Raw genomic sequence first — 25,170 nt, forward strand, 5'->3', positions numbered from 1 at the left:
ATAAAGTTTTTATCATTATCAATTGGCTCTGAAATTATTGTATTGGCATCTTGTAAATTGTGATTTTTATTGAAACATAAATCTGATTGGTTAATAAAAGAAAAAAAAAGAGAAAAAAAGTATGGGGCTGGAGAGATTGCTCAGTGGTTAAGAACACTTGCTATTCTTGCAGAGAACTCAGGTTAAATTCCCACCACCCACATGGTTGCTCACATTCATAACCTCAGTTCCAGGGCATCTGGAGGACCCTTCTGGCCTCTAATCTCAAAGTGAACTTCTAAACATGAAGGCAAAATATTTATATACAGAAAATAAAAATAAACAAATGTTTAAAAATTTTACTAAAAAAAAGAGAAGGGGGGAAAAAAGAGCAAAAACTCTTTGCCGGGTTGGTAGCAAGGCTCAGCAGATAAAGGTACCTGCCAGCAGTCTGATGGCTTCAATCCCTGTTCAATCCCTAAGACCCTCATGATGGAAGGAGAGAACTGAGTCCTGGAGGAGATCCCCTGACCTTCAAATGCACACTGGCAAATGCTTTCCCCTAACAAAGTCACATACTCAAGGACACACACACACACACACACACTCAATAGATAATGTAATAAAGAATTCTAAAGAGCAGTGCTTTGCAAATATAGTATTTTACCATATTTGCTGGCATTTTGGATTTTGTGGTGAGGGAAAGGAAGTTAGTTGTAAAGGAAGTAATATGGTTCTGTAGGAGATCCTAAGCCAGGATTCCCAGAGGAGTTACCTTTACTATAGTGTTTCACACAGCATCCAGTAAGTAATATGAGTCACTTACATTATGAAATAAAAGACATCTGATCTTAGGTTTAAAACTACAGATTCTAACACTATGAAGTGGAAAGTGAATTTAAATCCCATATAAATGATTCTGAAAAAATATTTCAACCCAGCTAATTTCTAAGCTGAAGAGGATATGTTAACTACAACAGAAGACCATGAGCTCTGGCTAAAACTTCATTTTACATCACAGAATGGGACACAAGGAAATCATTTGGTAAATGAGATGAACACGTGTGCCACTTTCAATCACTCCAGTGTGAGCTACATAAATATTATTCCTATGACACGCAGGCTTTCTGGAACACACTTTCATTCACAGGCATCAGTGGCAGACAGGTCAGCGTGAGCATGGCTGGCGTTGGCTCATAACCTGGGCTTCTGAGAGCCTGTACGCTGTTGCCTCACCTCCTCATGCTTGCCGCATTCTCATTCTTCTCTATGTGACTCTGAAATGGAGGTTCTTTAGCCTAACCCTAAATTGGTCTATAATCCACCAGCCCAGACCTAGGCTCGATGAATATTAAAATTAAAGCATTATATACTCCCACCACACCAGCACTGCAAGACACCACAAATACTTTTCTTAACAACAGTGTTTAAAAAGAAAATCATATAAAATGAATAAATGTATAGATAGAATAACTCAGCCCACTTGTAATTATAAACTATTAATTTACAAAAACAAATGACTTTTCTTAAGTTGTCACTTAAGGATAAGTCAAGCTTTTCCTCAGTAATATTTAGTGGAGATGACTTTGAAGGCAAGCTCACCCATCACTGTCTTTCACTGTGGACTCCTGTCTTACAGGTGAGCTCAAGTTACTCCGTTTTCTTGTTTCTGTATGGGAAAAGAACACAAAGTTAAGGAGACAATTTGCCAAATTTTCATCGACCGACTTGCCAAAGTTTAGCTCCCTGTAATTCCAGCCCTTGAAAGGCAGAGTGGGAAGGATTGAGGCTAGTCTGACATGCATGGCCTGACACAGAGTAGAAAATCAAGCCAAGAACAAAAAGATGAACTACATTGCTAAAAGGTAAATCAGAAGTAAGGGGGGAAACAAAGGGAGGTAGGAAAGAAAAAAGCACCCAATTTTGTTTTTCCAGTTCCTTTATTTTAAAAAATCTTGACTAAAATTAATTTCCTGAATTTGGTACTATGTTATCTATATGCAGTAAAGCTCCAAAATCAAATATTAAGATTGCTTCATTAATTTGTAATTCATTTTCACATTTTACCCTCAGAAGCCAGTGACAGCCTAGATTATTTTAGTAGAATTTTTATTAGGTGTTCAATGCCTTTCTAAATATTTTTATTACTGCCAAATAATATGTGAATCAATAAAATTCTTAGTTTTCTTAGGTCTTCAAGTACTTTCCAGTTGCTAAATAGGGTTTTATAGCTATCTTCCAACATAACATTTTTCAGTTAATAGCTCTCTCTTCATGATATTCTAATTAAAAAGTAAGTACAATATTATGCTTGGCTTGGTGGTGCACACCTTTAATGCCAGCATTTGGGAGGCAAGAGGCAGGTGGATCACTGAGGTCAAGGCCAGCCTGGTCTACAGAGTGAGTTCCAGGACAGCAGGGCTACACAAAGAAACCCTGTCTTGAAAATCCAAACCAAACCAAACAACAACAATAACAACAACAACAACACCCCAGTATATACAATGGGCTAAGGAGTCATATCATTACATCAGCAGTTTTCTTTCTAGGTTACACACATCTTTTAACATTTGTGTTCTTGACTCTTTTTAAGAACAGCTTTACAAAACACTGATTATAAGTGTGTCATCACTGAATCTGGACTACATTCAGAATTGTATTTGAAGTTTCTGGTAGGGATCCAGGGAAAGTTTTCCTTAACTAATGAAAAAAGCTTTCAGTTAGATAAGGCTTGGAAGCACAATTAATGATGATAACGACAATGTTTAACATTACAGCACTTATTAGGGTTAGCTACTATTCTAAACAAGTTACATGATAGAATTAACCTGAGCTGGGGATGGTGGTGCATGCCCATGATCCCAGCACTCCTGAGATGGAGGCAGAAGGACCAAAAGTTCAAAGTCAGCAAGGGCACGGCAAGACTAAGTATGGAAAGAAGACAACAGCTACTAAAAAAATGGGAAGAAAAATGGGTAGGTTCTTTATGAATGACTTTTAAAATCCCAATAAGGGTCTGCCAGGTTGTGAAGGTGATCCAGTAGGTAAAAGTGCTTGTCACACAACCCTGACAATCTGAGTTCTGTCCCAGGAATACATGCAAAAGGTCAGGTGTGGTGGTGCACATTTGTAACCCCAGTACCCCTACCAAAGATAGGAGGCAGAGACAGGAGAATGGCTCTGACGCTCACATGCCAGCCAACGTAGAGAGCACAGCTCAGCAGCAGAAACAAGTGAAATAAGAGGGTAGGCAAGAATTTATGTGCACAAGTTGCCCTCTGACCTCCACATTCGAGTTTTGAGACTTGAACATGCAAAGTCTAAGTAAACGGGTTTGGGGTTTAATATGAAGTATATTAAAAAGCAAGTAGAAATAAAATGTCTTCTAGATGTTATTAAAATTTCCCATTAGATTTTGAACAATATTTTAAAAGAGGGAACTATAAAGGAGGTCATGATCTCATCTAAATTTAAATTACTTTTTAAGTTGTATTTTCTAATTTGGAACTTATAATATCTGATAACAATTAGGGTTTCTTATTTCTAAACCATGTAGAAGACTTACTGGGATTGGAGTATGATTACAAATAATGTGATTTCATTCAGGACTTTAACAGATTTCTGCTTTGAGGCTTCTATATGTGATGTGATATTATGTACGTGTGTACACACACATATATCAGAGTAAATTAAACACATGTCACTTTAATTAATAACTAGAGTGAACCAGTAGTCATCATAGAAGTCAAGAACTAGATATTGCCTGTGCCTCAGAAACCCTTGCAGTTTGACTTTTTTAAAAAGAGCATCCTTAGTACCGGTAATGTGATAATTACCCACATAAATGTCAAGTGAAATCATGTGACCAGCCTTTTTATGGGCAAAAGGAATGTTCCCTTAAGTCCATATTTAATTTCAATATGGAAATTGAGTATGTATCTACCTAAACTCTATTGAGATTTTCATAGAAATACGCAATCTCTAAGCTATTATTTTTTAATTAAAAAGATATATCTGCTATATAAAAACTATAGAATTTGAGAGAAATGTATAGACTTTCATAATTTTTGTGAAAACAAACATAATATTAATAGCTTTAGGGTAAAAGCATTTCGTTAACTTAAAATCAAAGAGACTAAAAAACTTAATATATTTAATAATGTATTTCATTAAACAAATTAGGTAAAATGAGACCAATTTCCATATAGATTCTAGCATATGCTTAATATCTAATAAATGTTAAAGAATAAAATATGAATTAGGTTAGTCACAGCGTATCTAAAATACATTTTACTAAACTTGAATCCATTTAAAATTTTATACAACAGAGAATGACATGTCACTGATTCATGACTTCTTACAATATAAAAAAATTAAGCATATGAAATTGAGACCTGTCCCTTTAAATATAGATCTTAGCAATAAACTACTAGAGAGCAACAAAAATGAATAATATTTTTATATAAAAATTAGTTTTATATAGGTAGGTTATCCTATATGGAAAATTTTTTGAGTTTTTAACAAATATGTTTAAAATAAGAAGGGCATAAAACATAATAAAGATAAACTATATACTAAATGTAGGCAAAGCTAAATGGAAAGTATGGATAAAAATAACATTTGGAAGTATTCCTCTCAAACTGCAGTGTGGCAGTATCTGAGTTATATGTCCTTTAATTTATGCACATGATGGATAGCTTGTTAAGGGCATATCTGTAACCATTATAATTGATAGTAGCTGAAGGCAGTCAGGCCATAATTCCTATTTAATGGATGGGATAGTAAGGGAACAGCAGCGGCATTTTAAAAAGAAGTGACTACGAAGTTTACATTTATGTCCAAAGTAACATTTACACTCTAGCCTTTTCTATGTTAAATTCCTCGAGAAGAGAGAAAACCCAGCTGCAACCAGAGCTATATATTACTAAATCAAAATCTCGATTTAACCAATAACTAGAAAGATCTTACCATAAGTGGAAAAGAATGTTCAACTAACCATTTGATGGTCCGTTTCTGTGCTCCTGTTCTTTGGGGGTTGTGGGAGAAGAAAATGGGCTCAATTGATAAGTTCCAGTAGTAGGAGAATAAGCTGTAATACTTTTCTTCCTCACGATTTTTGAAGGACTAGATGACTAGAAATAAATAATAATTTGGAAGAGAAGTACTTACATTTAGTTACAGATCTTTGAAAATACCTTAAGTAACTCATGAAAACTCAAATTAATACCATTTTTCTTGCTATTTCTTTTAGATTTTTGAATGCATTTATCACCTTCAAAGTGACCAGTATTCCTCTCAAATAAGGTAGCTACTTCAGATCTCTACAATAATCTCAATTTGATACATTGACATCATTAAGATTATCAGCATGAAACATTGCTAACTTCTGGTATGTGTCCCAACAGTTTTACAGATGAGGAGTCTGGCCAGCACATTCTCAGTGCAATTACATATGCAATATGTAATGTGAAGTGTAACTAGGGAGCCAGATCAGGAAACTCTCAAGGGAAAACTCTCTTAGTACACAGACCAAGAAGGGAATTCTAAACAAGCTCATTGCTTTCCTCACCCACTGTTGTGTCAGTTTTCTTCTTAGGAATAATTAAGTCAGTGTGCAAACAACTGCGCCTACCCCTTCCACCCTCCTAAGCATTTGGCCGGAACTACACAACTTTCTCTAAATATCCATTATCACTCTTTTAGTTGTTTGCTGCTCAATTCCTCTAGGCCTTGTTTTCCATTATGCTTATAGATCACTCAAATAATATGTAAAGGAAACAACGAGGGGCTAGGGTAACTCAGCACAAGAACTTGAGCTCACATTTCCATAATCCATAGAAAGCCAGATGAACTAAAAACCCATCTGTAATCCCAGCCCTCTTATGACAAGCTGGCAGATGGAGAAATGAGAATCCAGTGAACATGAGGACCTACGATCAGATTCTCACGCCCACATAAAGCCAGGCCTGGCAGCACATGTCTGCAGTACTAGTTCATCTACAGCAAGAGGGGAGGTAGAGATAAAGGATCCCTGGAAGACAGAATCCTGTCAGGTAGCCTGGCAAACAGTGACAAGCAAGAGAATCAGTCCCACACAAGGCAGAAGGTGAAGACCAACACCTAAGGTTGTCCTCTGACTTCTGCACAGGTATCACAGCTTATGCACGCTCACACCCACATTCTCTCTGACTTCTATACATGTGACCTGGCATTCATTTTCATTCTCCCTCCTTCTCACCTCCCCCTTTCTCTTATTTTAAAAGAAAAAGATAAATTTCTATGGGCTCAAAGACTACCATCCAAAGTTAAACAAGCCTGAGATGAGGTTTTAAGTTAATATATCTGTGAGAAATTAAAAAAGAAGAAATTATCAAAGAGGGCTGCAGTAACGTATTACAGAAAGCTTCTTAGGAGCAGGACGGATGGGACTGAGATAGGAGACTAGAAAAGGCATGAAAGGGAGCTGGGGATGTAGCTTCAGCAGGCAGAGTGCTTGCCTAGCATGCACAGAGCCCAGGTTCCCATCCCTAGGAAGAATAATCTGGGCACAGTGGTGAATGCCTAGAAATCTCAGCCATCAGGAGGTGAAGACAAAAGCATCAGAAGTTCAAGGATATCCTTAGCCACACTGAGCAGATGAAGCCATCTTGAGAAACACAAAACCCTGTTCCAGAAAAAATTGAGACAGATGCAAGAATCTGAAATCAAGAGTGTTGAGTACACGGGATGAACTCAGAGCATAAAGAAAAGGTCTCAAGGCTCGAAACAATTTTAGCTTGGACGCTGTCTTCAAACAATTCCATAAATCTCTATAGTCAAGTGTTCTTTAATGCACCCACCGTAGTGTCACCTTTAAAAGTAACCTTGGTATTTGTTCTAGAAACTATAGGTCAAAATTTTTTATAGTTAACATTGTTTGGGGGAACAAAGGCATTTATTTTATATATCTACGGTTGCCAAAATTGTAAGCAGAATCTTTTAAAAAATACCTTTATAAATCCAACTATTGCACCGTTATGTCTCTAATGCAATCCTTCCTGTGGGATGAAAAGAATTCTAAGTCTCTTTATCAGGTAGTTACCGTTACCTCTCCATATTGAGTTTTCACCTGTTTATATGTATTCAGTCATAAACTATGACATTTACCCAAGCCCTACTCAACTTCTCCAAGAATTTATTGCCTACAATGATTTCACTGTGTATGTACAAGAAATGAAAGTTACTACTCTATGTACGTTTATGTCCATCTGTTTTCCTATTTTCACCAAAAATTATTTTATCCAATTGCCAAATGTCTAAACACTGCAACTGTAAATAATATATTTCTTTTTGACAACAGTTCTATAGCTTTCAGGAAGTGTGTGTGTGTACCTGTACATGTTAATACCAAGAATTCTGTTTTATCTAGCACTTTCACACAGAGAGAAAAGGGAGACCTTGCTTTTGCCTACTGTCTCACCAAAGCATCCTGTAGCAATTGTGCATCCTAGTTTACTGCCTTATTGTGTGCACAAACTTCTCCAAAGGCTTCTTTTCCTTTAACTTTTAATCCATGAAGATTCAGATCAAGCAATCCTGTATCCTAAGAACTCCATTCTGCAGTCCTCCAAGCTCTGAGGGAGTTATACATTACCTCCAATAACGGGAAGGGATTAACAGAGACTGGGTTACTAATTAAGAAGTCAGCAAGGAAGGGTGCCATTTATTGATCCTTTTAGGAAAAAAAATAACAACAACAAAACAAAGAAAAGATGAGAAGACTGAAGTCAGCTAGAAAAGGCAAAGGATTTGGGATACAAACAAAATGTGGTGGACTTCTGTAATTTATGTCTGCTTCAAATATTTACTGACACCTTAGAAATATTTAACACTACTACTAAACAAAGAAAGAGTGACCTAAGATTTAGTCTATCAGTCCAATCACTACTACTGTACTTTTTGTTAAGAGCTCAAACCTTTTATCTTAGCAAAACTAAAATTCGAGCATAGATCTTTCTGCTAAAGAAGAAAAAAAATCAATGCTCTCTCTATAATTTCAAATAGATGCAGCATTTGCCTTTGATATCCTTCATGAATTGTAGCTCCCTTTGTCACCTTGTTTAAAGCATGGTCAACCAAAAAGGTGCCTGCATCTTATTGATTTTGTACCTGTTATAAACAGGCTGGAAAGTACTAACTAAGGACTCTTTTACAGTGAAATATGGGATATAAAATTATTATTATAAACTATTAGCTGCTACCACTAGAATACTTAAAACAGGTACCACCCTGTTAACCAGGATAGATCCAGATTATGCAGGTTACCCAGAGAGTCAGAAAAGGCAGCAGAAGGAAGGTCAATCTTTTGTCTCTTTTTCTTTTTGAAACAGGATCTTCTAATAACCCAGGTTGGCCTTGAACTCAGGATTCTCATGCCTGAGCCTCATGAGTGCTGGGATCACACATTTGTGTCATTATGCCTGTTGGGATTATTATTAAGCTTACTCTGGTTGCTAAGGTTATTGTAATGTCCCACCTATGATATAATTATGGCATAGTACCAGTATTAGTTTGGAATTTATATTAGAAAATTCTGAAGACTAATTGTGATTTTCATTTTGAATCTACCATTTCTCAGCTGCCACAATTAATCACTCTTAAGGTGCTAGAGACACTGGGATTTTGTTGTTGCTTTTACTGTAGCTACAGGGAACAAAAGCATATAGTGATGTCGAGGGAAGACTACCAACACACATGTACACAAAGGAAGGTGCTGAGCACAGGTAGGTGGATCTCTAGAGTTCAAGGCTAGTGTGGCCTATACAGTGAGTTCCAGAACAGCCACGGCTACAAAGACTCTGTGTGTGTGTGTGTGTGTGTGTGTGTGTGTGTGTGTGNGAGAGAGAGAGAGAGAGGAGACCAATACATTAGGTTTATGGTAACAGAAACATTCTTGATAAGGTCGTTGATACACAGGGTTATACACTGTTAAAAAACATTAAATGTGCAATTAATTATATATAAATGTAGCATTAAAAGTTTTAAAGAAAAACAAAACTTTGGCTGAAGAAGATGCTACACTGTATTTATTTACTGGTGTGATGTAGGAACTTCCTTCTGTAGCACGGGCCATACTGGAACCCACCCCTTAGCTCAGGCCACTTCCTACTCACAGAAATCCTCCTTAGTTTATGTTTGTATAGCTTTCAGGATCATATTTCTCCTTCCACCATGAAGATTCCAGTCATGGACTTAATTTATAAGCCTTAGCGACAGCCCCTGTCTGATGAGTCATCTTGCTGACCCATCTTCCATAATTTTAAAGACACCAGACTACCATCCTTCACTTTAAAGGCATCCCAAGCACCACAAAGGAGATATGTTATTGTATTATTACTATCTTACACTATAATCCTCGGGAAGGCTTTTTTTAAAAAATAAATCAAATATGTTATGGTAATTTCTAATCATACCTTCATAAATCCCTTTATTTTTCTAGACTGTTGTGAAGTCCATTCAATTCTCTTTTTTTAGTTACTGAAGTATGATTTACATATAATGCACAGATTTTGTTTTACTTGATGAGCTCTGACAGTGTACATGGATGTGCCTCTAGCTGAGATATGCATGCTCATCACACCTTCCCTTCTGCCCCTCCCAGCCCAAAGGCAACAACTACACACAGCTGCCACCTCTTGAGAGCTTCATTTATATGAAGCATATGACCTGTTTATTTGGCTTCTTCTCCTTAACGTGTTCTTGAGATGTTAATAATGTGTTGTTTCACTGTTGGGTAGTATTCCTTTGTTTAAATATGCCCTAACTTGCTTTTCCATTTTCTTCTATATGGACATGTGAGTTGTTTCCAGTTTAAGATTATCAGGAATGAAGTTGCTAAGGACACTCATCAACACAGCTTTTGTGTATCTATGACTCTTACTTCATTGGGGTATCTAAGAGTGGACTGACTGGTGGGTTACAGGATGGATATGGGCTTAGCTATATCTATACCTATATCTAGTTGGATGGCTTCCCAAAATGTGTGCATCACTTTAAACTTCCATCACTATCTACCTTTCAACTCTCCCATTTCCACCAGCCTCTCTTTGCTTGCTTGCCTTAGCCATGCTAATGAACATTAGAGAAACACAACATTCTGTTTTGCTGTCCTTTATTTTGGATTCTAGTTGGGGGAATAGTTATATCCCTTTGTGATCCTACACCCTTCTGATAATCGGCATCTACTAATTATCTACTTAAACACTTCCTTTTGTTAAGTGTTTTTTGATGGGCCAGCTGGACTCCAGGTCAAGGTTAAAAGCCATCCTGTTAGAAGCCAAAATAAGTTCATTCCTGCTTTATGTAAAATTGTCTTATGGATTTGAGTACATGTTGACCCATTTTCTGGAATTTGACATGTTTCATGCCCTACAGCCTGACCTTTATCCTAATATAAAATATTCTGCCAAGTTGGGAGTGGTGGCGCACGCGTTTAATCCCAGCACTTGGGAGGCAGAGGCAGGTGGATTTCTGAGTTCGAGGCCAGCCTAGTCTACAGAGTGAATTCCAGGACAGCCAGGGCTACACAGAGATACCCTGTCTCGAAAAACAAACAAACAAACAAACAAACAAACAAACAAACAAAAAGATATTCTGTCAAATAATTTTGAAATGCTCAGCCAATTTTGTAAGCAAAATTCCTCAGGAAATACCCCAACACTTGAAAACCCCCTAGTCTTACAGTTTGGGGCGCTATATAAACCCTACCTTCTCCTATGTTCGAAGATAGTTTTGCAAAGCCTGTTTTAGGGAGATAGCCCTGTCTAACAGAAAATAAAGCTTGTATAATCTGGCCAAAGAATTTAGATAATGGTCTTTCCTCTCATTCAGTGGGATTAACAATTCAGTCAAGTTTTTGCAATTTTTTCTATTGATTTACTCTTACTTATTTATTTTGCACATACATCTTATCAGATACATGCATGACAAATATCTTCTTCTCAATCCATAGCCTACCTATTCATTTTTTTCATCTGTTTTTCATTTTGAAAAAAAAATTTTGGGGGGGGGGTTTCAAGACAGGGTTTCTCTGTGTAGCCCTGGCTGGCCTGGAACTCACTCTGTAGACCAGGCTGGCCTCGAACTCAGAAATCTGCCTGCCTCTGCCTCCCGAGTGCTGGGATTAAAGGCATGCGCCACCACGCCTGGCCATTTTGAAGTTTTTTATTTTAAACTTTAATATAAAACAAAAATACATTTCAATTTAAAAAAAATCACTGGCGTCTCTTCAGTTTTTAATGTGATCATTCAATCATAGAAAAAATTAACATTAATAAAATCTAATTTATTAACTTTTATAAATATTATTTTTTATGCCTTGAGAAAGTTTTCGCTCCTATGAATTCACAAAGATGTTTTCTTATATTTTCCTCCAAAGGCTAACTTTAAGGCTATGATGCTGTGTGTGGTGGCACACACCTTTAATCCCAGCACTTACTTGCGAGGCAGAGACAGGCAAAACTCTGAGTTCAAGGACAGCCTGGTCTATAGAGTGAGTTCCATGCACCTACAATGACTTGCAACTCCAGCTCTCAGAGGGAATTGAGGCTTCTCCCCTCCAAGGACACTTGAATTCACATGTACATACCCACATACATACATACACACACACACACACACACACACACACACACACACACACACATATATACATAATTTAAAAATATTTTTTCATATGGATACTGTTTATTAAATATTTTTTATACTGAATGAATATATTTTAAAATATTTAATAAATTTAGACAACTATGAAAGATAACATAAACAAAAATTTTCAAGAGAATAAAGAGTCAAGTGATACTTAAGCCATCAGACCAAAGGGCAATGCCATGGAATATGGAACAAGATGTTTGGGTACTGAGAACTCACACAATGGTTCTGCTGTTCAGCAGTTTCCCATTGCGGCCATACACTCTGTCTGGACTTGAGTCTCTTTCCTTAGCTACCGTGATGAATAAAGTGGGGTGGGTAGGTAGGGCAGAGGACGGAGGCAATGTCTTGTGTCTCAGGCTAGAATAAAAGGCTTCACCCTCTCTTCTAGCTTTGTGAGGAGAAGTGATGGAAAAGGAATTCCAACAGTGTCATTCAAACAACAGAGACAGTCTCAAGAAAATCTCCACAGAACCTACATGCTTTGGTTGAGGCTCCATGCCCACATTCTCTCTCTTTCTCTCTCTCTCTCTCCTCTCCTCTGTCTCTCTCTCTGTGTCTCTCTGTCTCTGTCTCTCTCTGGGTGTCTCTCTGTGTCTCTGTCTCTCTGTCTCTGTCTCTCTCTGTGTGTGTGTCATGGATTGTGAAGTTACTTTCCATTTTAGGAATACACTTTCTATGCCACAAGCCATTGCATCTTGCAGGAGGGAATGTCTTAAGTAGATTGGGGTGGAGACTGAGGGGGAACTGTCTTGATCACTGAGTGTGATAGGCAATGGGGAGATGTAGATTTACACCTCCTGAGTAACTGCCAACCCTGGGCACTGTAACATTATTTGTTTCTTTGGATAACACCTTGGTTTTGAATTTCTTCAGGAGGTCAAATATACCTGATGTATGCAAATGATGTACCCTAGGTATTAAATGCTTTTCTTAATATAAATATTTAAGATTTGCATATGTAAATGAAAGGGCTTCATTCCTGAACTGTACACTCAGATACACAAGCAAGCACAGACAACAGGGCAGCTGTGTGAGAGCTGTACACAGGCACTTCTGTCTAACAATGCAGGGAACAGGACATCAGACAGTCTACTGAACTGCCACACATTCTCCAATAAGGGCTGGCTTTTCTACCAGTGTCTTTTTCATTTTTGATTATGTGTGTGACCATATGTGGGTGTAGGCACATATGTAAAGGTTACAGGACAATGTTTGGAGTTGGATCTTTATACCTTTACATGGGCTCCACAGATTGAACTAAGCTCACCATGCTTATGAGGCTAGTATCTTTATAGCTCACTAGCCCAAGACTCGGTTTTAGTAGGCAGGCAAAAAAGACTTAGTCTCCTTCTACTGGGAGAGTATAAGTAGGAATGTGCTGGAGAGAGGTTATAGCCTAGACCAGGGCCAGAAGGACCTAGAGAGGAAGGCAAGATTTAGATGCCATGTGGCAAAAGATACCTACTGGGGACCTCTAATTGTAGGGAACACAACTAGCTTCACATGGCAGTCATCCTTCACTGCAAACCAGTTACAGCTGCCATGTACAATGATTGTGTGTATGTGAAAGAGAGAAAAATTGGTAAGCATAGGTTTTTAGAGATAGCTGAACATAAGAGAGAATAAGAATACTTGGTATAACAAATCAGCTGTCAAATAAGCACATCTTAGTGACAATCCCCTAAGCACCCATCTGTGCTGATATCCACAAATGAATGCATGGAAACTCTTAACCTTTCAAAATTCCGGGCTTTCAGTTTCTAAAACGACCCATCAGTGAGGCGTTTTTTTCACACTATCTGTAGCCAATGACCTGTCTGCTGTAGAGGTAAGTGTGATAGCACAGGAGTTAAGAGAAAGGTAAGTTCATTTCTATACTGCAACACCACTGTGAACTTAGGTTACTGAGCCCAAACAGGACAAGTGCGGTGAACACACTGAGTGACGTGTGCATGGTCCCTGATGGAAGGACAAGAAGGGGACGATGGAAGTATCCAGGATGACCACAGAGGGACTTTTACATAGTCACGCAAAAACATTATCCTTACAAAGTCACAAGACTGACCAAAAGACAGAGGAAGTATAACTTCATGTTTAGTGCTAGAAATTCTAAAATTAAGAGCATTTCAGATTTTCTGATTAGTGATGCTTAAGCCACTGACTTTGGGAAAATAAAATGAGTCTTTAGGATATCAGATAAATGAGTCTGTGTTAGCAGATTAAATAGTTTGGACACGGCTAAGTGGCCTAACACATACAACCTGTCCAGCCAGATTAAATCATGAAGAACCAAAAAAAAAAAAAAAATAGGAATAAATCAATAGAAAGTAGAGAAACTGAGTTAATATTCAGATAACTGGCATAAAAGCACAGACCCAGAACAAATATAACAATGTGTCTTCCAACACAAGATAGCTCCTGGGACACTGACGAGATGCATCCACATCTTAAGAAAACACACACAGAAAGCCTGCTGCACAGACAGCTGTGCCCCACAAAAGGAACGGGCTCACAATGGTTGCTTTCCCTCTCAGATGGTGCGTCTCTCTCCCAAAGAACAGCTTTGGGGCAGGAAAGAACTATTTCATTTCAAGCTGGACTACCCATCTACCAAAATACCATTCTGACCAAAGAAACAGATGCAGAATTACAGTCACAGCTGCACTCTGCACACAAGTTGGATAATGGTATTCTCAATTGCTAATTACACCTTTAATGGTGTTTTTAGTGCCACTGTAGTTTTTTGCCACCTTTGTATAATTAAAAAGAAAAAAAAAACCACTCAGTAAGGTTTTTAAATGATTTTCTGTTTTGTTAAAACCAATGAGTCTTCCAAGGAGAAATCACCCCTCCCAACCGCCGACAAGACTTGGTCTCTGTGCAGCCTGGCTGTCCTGGCACTTCCTCTGTAGGGCAGACTGGTCTCAAACTCAGAGATCCGCCTGCCTCTGCTGCCCAAGTGCTGGGATTAAAGGCACGTGCCACCATGCCCAGCTTAAAACTCATTTCTTGAAGTGGTAGACTCCTGGCATTTTGTAAAGTGAATTTATTAACAAGCAATTTGTTTGAATTTACTTCCTTACTAATTATTTACTTTTAAGAATAGAGAAATAATTAGTATGTTATTATCAGTGTTTGTATCTAAATCCATAGTTGGTATGGGAAGATTATTAGCTAGTATACATTGTCACATGTTGGCACTGGGATTATTCTATGACTAGATTTAGAAAACTATACCAACAGTACAATTTTATTTTTACTGTGATTACCATGGTAAAATTTATATACTAGCAGTACTCTACCATCTAATTTATGCCAACATAGTTGAGGCAAATTATTACTTCTGATATAATTCCACTGATGTTTTGATATTACTTTACGAGACAATAATATATTAAAATATTGCTACAATTTCATATCGTTTCTTATACATTTAAGTGGCAAAGTTCTGTAAACTAATTTCCTTCTCACATGTCTATCCCAAGCTGACTGGAAATTTTGACATGCTATATTAGAAAAATACTTTGTGCAGGGCAGTGGTGGTCTACGCCTTTAATCCCAGCACTCGGGAGGCAGAGGCAGGCGGATTTCTGAGTTCGAGGCCAGCCTGGTCTACAAAGTGAGTTCCAGGACAGCCAGGGCTACACAGAGAAACCCTGTCTCAAAAAAACCAAGAAAGAAAAATACTTTATATGCAGACAACATTCTATCAATGAAAACTGTGTCATGTTTTTGATAAATGTTATACTTAGCAAGGTGAATCACTAGGCGAAAGTTACACACACAGTCATAATCATGCAGTCACAATGCTCTCATCTTTCCCCATGGCCCCTCCCCTCCTCCCTTTCCTGTAACCCAGGTAGCCATGTAGCTGAGGATTATCTTGAACTCAGCATATTCCTGCCTCCACCTGACATGTGATGGAATTACAGGCATGCGCTACAGTCAGCTTGTAATCACAATTCTTAAACTAATACTTACGTTTTTTTCAAACCGATCATCCAGTTTCAGTGATCTTTTAACTCTGAAAATAAAATATATAAAGAAATTTTAGACTTGACATGCTTTATTTTAGGCTGATAATTTAGGATAAAATAGAAATAATTGAAAACAATTTATTTTTAACAACTAACTTTTATACTGTTTTTTTTTTTTTAAAGATTTATTTATTTATTTATTTTTATGTATGAACACACTGTTGCTGTCTTCAGACATACCAGAAGAGGGCATGAGATCTCATTACAGATGGTTGTGAGCCACCATGTGGTTGCTGGGAACCCAGAAGAGCAGTCAGTGCTCTAACCACTGAGCTATCTGTCCAGACCCTTTATACTGCTTCTTAAAGCTAAATGCCACATTTTTTTTGGGGGGGGAGTATTATGATGATAAATTTGGATTTAATGGTTTTATTTGATTGGTTTATTTCTAGTAGCATATTTTAATATGGGATCCTAATTAAACATTTAAATGAATCATTTCTTTATTTTTTTGGCTTATAAACAAGTACTACCATGAAATTTAAATATTAAAGTTTCATTTTTCTTTGATGGTGGTACTGGTTACTGAAACCCGGCCTTTGTGCTTGCTAGGTAAGATTTCTACCACTGATTCACATTCCCAAACTAGTTTTTATTATACAAAATTTTAGTAAAAAAAAAAAAAAGTTGTCTATATTAAAATATTATGAGGAAAAATTACATATAACAGCAAAACAATTTAAATATTTCCGATAGAGACACTGGAAACTCTGTTTGTGGGAACAGTGTTAAGTGGTACAGGTATTTGTAAGACAAAGTTTTGCACATTATCCTAGCATTGGACATGATTCAGAGCAAGCAGACTATGACTTAGAAGGGGAACAGCTGCTCCACGTCTTTATACGTCCCCAACCCATAAGAAACTATTTCTTGTTTCCTTCACTACACTGATTCAGGAACGTGCCAGGCTCTCTCTGTATAAAATCTGTTCTGCTATGTGGGATGCCCAGCTGTTGGTGACAGTGCTCAGAAAGGAAAGTTGAATATTTATAATACTTTATTCCATACAGCTGCCTTCTAAAGAGCAGTCATCAACATTTTATTGATCGTAGACTAAATGCTCAAAGGAGAAAAAGGTCAATATAAATTAAAACTGGTTTTCCAAATGCAATATTAAAAGTACTTCTTGATCTCTGAGAAAGAAATTACCTCAAGTATTAGAAAATTAGAGCATTCTACAAAAGACTCCATTGCATTGTTTTATAGACTCTCTCCGAAAAAAAAAAAAAAAACAACAGCTCCTAGGACATTACAAGAGCATTTTTCTTTGTTTTTAAATGCTGTGATAAGAATATAAAGCTTTTATAAGAACATAGAGCTGGCCCTGGTACTGCTCAAAATATTATTGTTGTATTATCATTGGCTGATTCTTAGAAAATGCAACTCAGTGTTTAGATTTAAAGAGGTTTCAGACTAGATAAGTAGATGCATGAACCCAAGGAAATGTTAAACTGTCATAGAAGTCAGTTAAAATAGGCTATCGTCTAGTTGATGTTTGTTTAGCGTCTAAAGATAGAATTGACTGGAGACAAGACAGTGGTAAGTAAGTTGATAATCAGTTTCCTGAGATTTAATAGACACAGAAGACATGTGAGGAATGACTTAGTTCGCTCTATAGAGAAGTTTGTGCAAGTTGCTCAATGTGACATGTTTTAGAGAGGGAAACTCAAGTCTATGGCAATGAGTCATGTTAAAAACATCTTTCCCATGCTAAGAGACCAGAATCTTTTCTGGAGCTCATAGCCGGAACTAGTAAGCCATCTTGAGGACTGCTATCCGATTGCGTCTTCAGCCTGTTTGTTTAGCTTGGCAATGCCTTGGATTTCCCATGCAATCAACTTTTACAACTAAGCTAATGTGTTACTGCAGTCTTACCTAATGCACTCTCTCATACCCCTGGCCCAGAGTAATAATGCACGTGCATTCCGATAATCATCTGCTGGAAACAGCACATAGGCTGAAAGCAGTCTTATAAATGAATATCCACCACAAATGCTGAACACAAAATTTGGCTACTTCTTAATAAACAATGATTCATGTAATACTGTTTGTTATCTGGGTCAGTCAGGGTCAGCTGAAGTCAGTGACTTAAACCCTGGTAAAACTGCTAAAGACTTTTATAAACTATCCCTCCCTCCTTCCCCCGTGTAATTTTTGTGGTCTATAAATACAAAGCAGAGACCTCTGTTTGTGACAGACATAGTCATGAGACAGCCTTTAGGCAGGCACAGATTCAGACTCACAGAAAGCCAAGAAGGACGAAAGACACTGCAAGGGCAAAGCGGAGAATTCAAATCTGGGTTTGTCATTGGTTAGATGGCATGAAGAAGGGCTTTGATTTCTTTCCTTAAGGTGAAACTGATTCATCATTAGTGTCTCAGAGTTTATTATTAATGTGTTCAAACCAACCACATAGGTTTTGAATTGAGAGAGGGAAAATTATACACCACTTAAAGGAGGACAAATTTACTAGAACTTATGATAATTTATCCTTACCTTTCTATCAGAATTGGACACACTATTACCAATCACTAAATTAAGCATGTACTGCTTACACTGGTATTCCTTTACCCACGAACAACTGATATAATGAAATGACTAAATGCATTACTCTGAAGTCAACAGGATCAGAGCAGAAATGAATGAGACAAATCAGGAAGAACAGGTAAAACTTGACTAGACACAAGCATCTTTCTAGAAGTTCTAAAGCTGTAGCTGGCTCTTAAGGCTACTCTCTTGATTAAGTAAATAAATAAACCAAACAACAAAAACCCATCCAAACAAACAGGGTGATATATGCCTATAACTGCAACATTTAGGAAGCCAAGGCAGGAGGATCCAGAGTTTAAGGCCAGGCTGGGCTACATAGCAAGTTTCAAGACAGCCCATGATAACAAAAGAAGCAAGGAGGGTTATAAAAACTGGGCAAAGGATTTGAATACAATTTCTCCAAAGATCTAAGAATGAGCAGCAAGCACATGAAAAGATGGTCAATAGTCAATCCACATCGACCCCATGAGGTTCTGCAGGCTACTGACTACTACTAAGATGGCGTTAGAGGAAAACAGACAAGATACCAAATTTCAGGCCTGACTACTTTGCATTAGCTGGCCAATTAGGGCACTCCTCCCTGGGAGAAGTTAACTCTCCCTCTCAGTGGTTAGTAGCAGTCTGTAGTAAACCACACTAGACAGACCAGCAGACTCTATTTATATGTACATGTGTGTGTACCAATAATAAGGAAACTCAGGCCATCAACTTGAAAGGGAGTGAAAGGGGCCATATGAAGGGCTGGGGGAAGTGATATAATTATATTTTAAATTAAAAAAAAAACCAAAAAAGAAATTTGACACTTATTACAATGAAGGCATTGCCCTAAGTAAAACAAGTTAGTTACAAAAGGATAAACTGTGAAGATTTTATTCATATGACAATACTCAAATTCAGAGACATGAAAATAAAATGGTGATTTTGATGGGCTAAAGACAGGAAGTAATGGGAAATCATTGTCTAATTAGAGTAGTTTCAGTCCCACAAGATCAAAATAAGTTTAGAGATGGATGGTAGTTGTGGTGGTGTGAATATGCTTGGTCCAGGGTGTGGCACTACAAGGAGGTGTGGCCTTGTTTGAGGAAGTGTTACTATGGGGGTAGGCTTTCAGACCCTTCTCCTAGCTGCCTGTCAGCCAGTCTTCATTTGCCTCCAGAACAAGATGTAGAATCCTCAGCTTCTCCAGCACCATGCCTGCCTGGATGCTGCTAGGTTTCCCATCTTGATGATAGGACTGAACCTCTGAACCTGCAAGCCAGCTCCAATTAAACGTTGCCTTTGTAAGACTGCCTTGGTGATGGTGTGTCTTCACAGCAGTAAAACCCTAAGCAAGTGGTGATGGTACATACAACAGCGTGGATGTACTTCTATTTAGGGTAATCTTAAAACTGAAGGTAACTTCCCATTTTCCAGTTTCTCAAATTTCTACCTGCTCCCATAATCTGAATCCATTCTTAGTTGTACTAGGTTTAGATTCACTGTATAATAGTCTTAACTGCCAGAATGAGTAGATTGAGAAGTGCCTAGGAGATCAGTAAAATGCACCCCTGAGTTTCAATGAAGACATTCTTAGAACCCACCTTGAACATGGAGTTACCACTTCATAGAGAGGGGGCCCAGATGGGATGAAACAGGACGAAGGAAAGCTGCTTACATAGGTGCTTTCTCTTTGCTTCCTGGCCACAATGATGTGAGTTACTGTTTCACTATGCATCAGTGCACGATGGACTGATATGCTTAAAACTGAGAGCCAAAATACACGTGTTTCCTTCCTGAGCCTGTTTTGTTCTACTAACAAATCTGGGATCAAAACCACAGCTGTCCCCAGAACTAAGTGCTGTTACAATTTTATAAAGACAAATATATTTGCTGTGCAGTTTTTAACAGGTAAAATTATAATGGTCCACCATTTTATTTAGCTTACCACATGATAGTATCCTTAAAAACGATTCTCTGCTTCATCACAACAAAATGATTGGTTAAGTTTTACTGTACAACGTAACTAACATGAGTTACAATGCTAAATGAATGGTTCTAAGGGCGGGGCAGGGGGGGAGCTATCATTGATTCTTAACCAAGAAGGAAAGATACCATAGAAGCTCACAAAACTCTATGATGAGGTTGTTTTTAATAGAACTTTTACAAATTAAAGGGGTGATAGTAGGGGGCGGTGAAGGCAGATAAGATTGGGCAAGGGGGCGGATCTTTGACGTTATGCCAAATTCTTCCCTAAGGTTGAGCAAATCACATAACCACACTAAGCATCATAAACTTGATGACACTGGCCTGTAAAGTGGTAAGAATGTCAGAGCGGAAGATAAAACTATCACTTAGCATTTCAGTGCTTCCATTATTCCTCAGTATAATGGGCATGATAATGCTGCCAGCCACCTACTGCACAATAGTTGAGAGGACTTGTGAGTGAGTTCCTGAGATGCTTAGGACTCCTTTGACAAAGGCAATAACTAGATTCATAACCCATGTGACATGTTAAATTTAATTTGAGGTATATGAAATGATTTACTTTCTAGTTTGCATATAAGAACGAGAAAAGGGAGAAGAATCTTCTATATCTGTTCTGTACTGTCCTTCTCATTCAAGTCTGTTTGTTTGTGTTGAAGACTTCCTGTAACCACACACAAAATCTCCATTGCAGCATGGATGAGTGGGGATTCCACCCATCACATAAAGTATGGGCTCAATGGGAAAGCAACTAAAAGCATCGTTTTCTCAGATACTGTGTGACACATCAGCCAATAACTTTGGCTAATAGGTAATGTGTTTTTATATCAAAACCTTCCTTATTAAAAGATTAATAATGAGCCAAAGAAATTTTTTTTTTACAGAAGTTCATGGATATATTTGGGAACATTAACCATAGAGCATAGTCAGAAGTGGCATGTTCTAGGATTTATAGAAAGAGAAATCCAGCTAAGACAATTCACTCCTAAATGATATTCTTAATATAAAACACATATAAAATTTGTATATGTATCTGACATTAAAAAGTCCTTTAAAGGAGTCCTACCAATTGAAAGGGCTTATACAGATCTGTTAAATGGCAGGTAGGAGAGGTGGTATGTGCGCATTTTTCTTTATGAATTACATCTCATAACACACATATACACATAAACAGAAAGATCAAATCACCCAAGTGCTATTCATGTCTACTCCACTTTTTTTTTTTTTTTTTTTTCGAGACAGGGTTTCTCTGTGTAGCCCTGGCTGTCCTGGAACTCACTTTGTAGATCAGGCTGGCCTTGAACTCAGAAATCCGCCTGCCTCTGCCTCCCAAGTGCTGGGATTAAAGGCATGCACCACCACTGCCCGGCTCTACTCCACTTCTAAGACCCCACCAGTCATCTCCATGCGGTTCTCATACTGCCCCATTTTCAGTAAGTATCCTTTTACTCTCAACAGCATTTGTGCACGACCTCCTCAGTAAGCGTTTTATGTTAAAGGAATATGTATGTTCTGGTCCCTAGATTATTAAATCACTAGGTTTTGCCTGTTATTTAGTAAGCAGTAAGTTTTTGAGATGTTTATTGAACTTTCTGTGAAAACTCAAACCACTAGATTTCAGTTCTCAAGTAGTTGGCATACTGTTGTTATATAAGTTATTGTTCAATCAATTGTGATTTTTTTCATTAAAATGAATCAAATAATTATTTCAATTTCCTATAGGGCCCATTTTTTTTGCATATGAGGGAGTAGTTTGCTTTGAAAATCCTAGATAAGTATTTAAAAAAATATATATATATCATGATAAATAATGCAAATATGTATATTATAGCACACATATAAATATGTTATATGTAAACACATATATGTATTTTATATTTGAGGGCACTACTAGGAGTTGAATCAAAGGTCTCATGTATGCTTAGCCAGAATTCTACCAATGAAGTGACATCTGCATTTGACTCTCAAAAAACATTTTGGTCATGTTTATTTGGGTACCTTAAATGTCAGTCTTCAAAGATGTCATATTAATACAGTTATATCTAAGGTAGATTTCTGCAGTGATGTATGTTTCATCAATTCTAGAAAACCTACAATTTCCTCAAATATTGCCTGTTCTCCAGGCTACCTTTCTAACCATGAAGTGAATTAATTTTTAATGTCTTAATATATCTTCCAATACACTGAACCTATTTTTCATGTTATTGTTCTTTAGGTAATTTTTTCCATATTTATTTTCCAGTTTTGAATTCCTTCTTCAATTGTGTCAAACTCATCATTTGATTCATTCATTAATTTAATAAAAAGAATCTGTGAATTCTGATATAATTTTATTAAAAAAATTTTTTTAATATCCAAGGACCAGAGTAGAGGCACATATAATCTCAGCATTTGTGATTTCTCAGAGCTTGAGGCAGGATAATTGAAAGTAAGTTCAGAGTGAGCCTGAGCTACAGTCTGACACCCTGTCTCAAACCAAGCCAAACCAAACCTAACAACAACAAAAAAAGACTAAGTCTTATTCAGATTTTATCTAAATCTACCACTTGCCTGAGTTTTGTCTCATTTGCTTAAAATCAACCATTTTTAAAATGTACACCATGTAAATCTACTCTATACAGGTTTGTCTGACCCATAGTTTCTGTCTTCTTACCCTCCCATTGCCTTTCTCTCTTCCATGTAGCACAGGCTGGCCTCAGAGTCAGTAGATAGCTGAAGATGACCCTGAACAGCAGATCCCCCTGCCTCTATCTCCCAGGTTGTAGGACTACAGGCACTCAGTACCACACAAGTCTCCTTGTGGTTTACTCATACAAAATGTTACAGAAACATAATAAAATTTGAACAAGTTATTGATGCAATAGTCTGCATTAAAATTTATTCCTGTAGCACTTGTGCTTTGTTCTCTGCTTCATGTGTGTGGTTCAAGATGTGAGCTATCCACTTCCTGCTCCTACCACCGTCTGCTGCTTGCTGCCATGTCTCCCCACCATAAACTAAAACAAATCCTTTCTTCTCTAACTTGCTTAGTCACACTGTTTTATCACAGCAATAGACAAGTAACTACTAGAGAAGCTGATTCTGACAGTAGGCTGCTGCTTTGAAGAATATGACCACAGCTATTATTATTTGAAGGAATGTGGAAGACTTTGGAATTTTGGACTAGGAAAATGCTTGACTTCTGTAAGCAGAGGTTAGCAGGCTATTCTAGGAGAAGTTTGGAGGACAGCAGAACCTAGAGTCACGCAGATGGTAAAGGCCCAGCTCAAGAGGTTTCAAAGGCAAACTTTAGCAACTATGCTATAGGCCATTCTTCTGACATTCTGGAAAAATCTGGCTGCCTTCTGCCACTGGCCTGAGAACCTGCTGGAGGCTAACTTAAAAAGGACCAATTTCTTTGAAGGAAGAAATTTCAAGACAGCATAATATTGAATCTATGATATGGTTGTTATTAATGATTCTTACACAATCTAAAAACAGAGCAAATGGGGCAGAAAGAAATAAAATGTCTACAGTTTAAAGAGGAGGAAGAGGAGAAGGAGGAAAATGATGAGAATGAGGAGGAAGAAGAGGAAGAAGAGGAGGAGGAAGAGGAGAAGGAGGAAAATGATGAGAATGAGGAGGAAGAAGAGGAAGAAGTAAAGAAGAAAGCCAGAAAACGTAATGTGTTGTGCTGCAACTGGTGAGGAGATTAGTCCTACTCTGGACTGGGACAAAGAGAAGGGTGACCTCAGGACAAAGCCCTACCCTGAAAGACAGCTTAGGGAGTTTTCTGCTCTCAGAAAGCAACAACAACAACAACAACAACAACAATAACAACAAAAGCTGCTACTAATTAGGTCAGTCATCTGGGGGTGGGGGTGGGGTGGGGAGCTGGCCAACCACAGTGGAGCCAACCTTGGCAGTGTCATCCTTGTGTTCCTGGCTTTAGAGGCTTGAAGGATAGATACTAGACTGAAGGGAATATGGATTCTTCCCCTGCAGTTCCAAAGAGCTGCTGCTGAGGCCAGGCAGCGCATGGCGGGGAGTAAATGAGACAAAAATGGGATTTATGCATTAGTTTTGGCATGTTAGGGACATTCAAAGATTTCAACTTCTGTATTAGGAGAGTGCCTCACATTATAAAAAGGCCACATATTATGTTATATTATATTATATATAACTTGCTGACTTTTATAAATAATAAAAATATACTTAAAATTCATATTTTTCAATGTTTACAGCAAGTACTAACAATTTACCAACCCTAAAAATGTAAGATACCTTTAAATAAAGAAAATTAGTTATATAACTGGGTATTTCCTGTGGTCAAACAATATTTATTAAATGATTAACTATTATTTGGTCTGTCACACTATTTTACTCGCCTGTGTTTTTATCATCAGTCCACACAATAAAAATAATTGCATTTCAGAACTGAAGAAAAGGCTCAGAGGTTAAGAGCACTGGCAGCTCTTTCAGAGCTCCTGAGTTCAATTTCCAGCAACCACATGGTGGCTCACATCTGTGATGCGATCTGATGCCCTCTTCTGGTGTGTCTGAAGACAGCTGCGGTGTACTCATATACATGAAATAAATAAACTTTAAAAAATAATTGTATTTGGTGTTACACCAGTCTGACTAAAAGCCCAAACAAGTGTAATATATAGCGAGGCTTTCAAGTTGGGCATCAAAGTGCATGCCTGCAATACTAGCACCTGGGAGGTGGAGGCAGCAGGATAAGGAGTTTATGGCCAGCCTCAGCTACATAGTGAGCTTGCGCTACACTAGACAGTCATTTTGTTTTTAAATTTAAGAAATAGTACATTAATTTTTTTTTTTCAGAAAACTCTCAGACCTTGCAAGAATATCAGCAGAATTAACCCATTCTAAGAACACCACCACAGTTAGAAACTCCAACACTGGATCAGCGCCGGGGTAGCTGGAGCGCAGGGTTGCCTGACACCCGCCA

General features: G+C 37.7%; 1 protein-coding gene across 3 annotated transcripts in view; it reads right to left on the reverse strand.

Moving 5' to 3' along the window:
• Itgb3bp (integrin subunit beta 3 binding protein) overlaps nt 1-25,170 on the reverse strand; it is a 58,081-nt gene that overhangs the window by 26,963 nt on the left and 5,948 nt on the right. For all 3 annotated transcript variants that reach the window (XR_002377713.2, XM_029476090.1, XM_021159715.2), the window contains exons 2-4: nt 15,652-15,694; nt 4,976-5,111; nt 1,582-1,648 (exon numbers count right to left, since the gene is read on the reverse strand). Coding sequence is in view for 2 of the 3 variants with exons in the window: in XM_029476090.1 (XP_029331950.1) it covers nt 1,582-1,648; nt 4,976-5,111; nt 15,652-15,694 (246 nt within the window). In the remaining variant the exon portion in view is untranslated. The remainder of the gene's footprint in view (nt 1-1,581; nt 1,649-4,975; nt 5,112-15,651; nt 15,695-25,170) is intronic.

The sequence above is a fragment of the Mus caroli genome, chromosome 4 (assembly GCF_900094665.2).
Source record: "Mus caroli chromosome 4, CAROLI_EIJ_v1.1, whole genome shotgun sequence".
Classification (NCBI taxonomy): domain Eukaryota; kingdom Metazoa; phylum Chordata; class Mammalia; order Rodentia; family Muridae; genus Mus; species Mus caroli.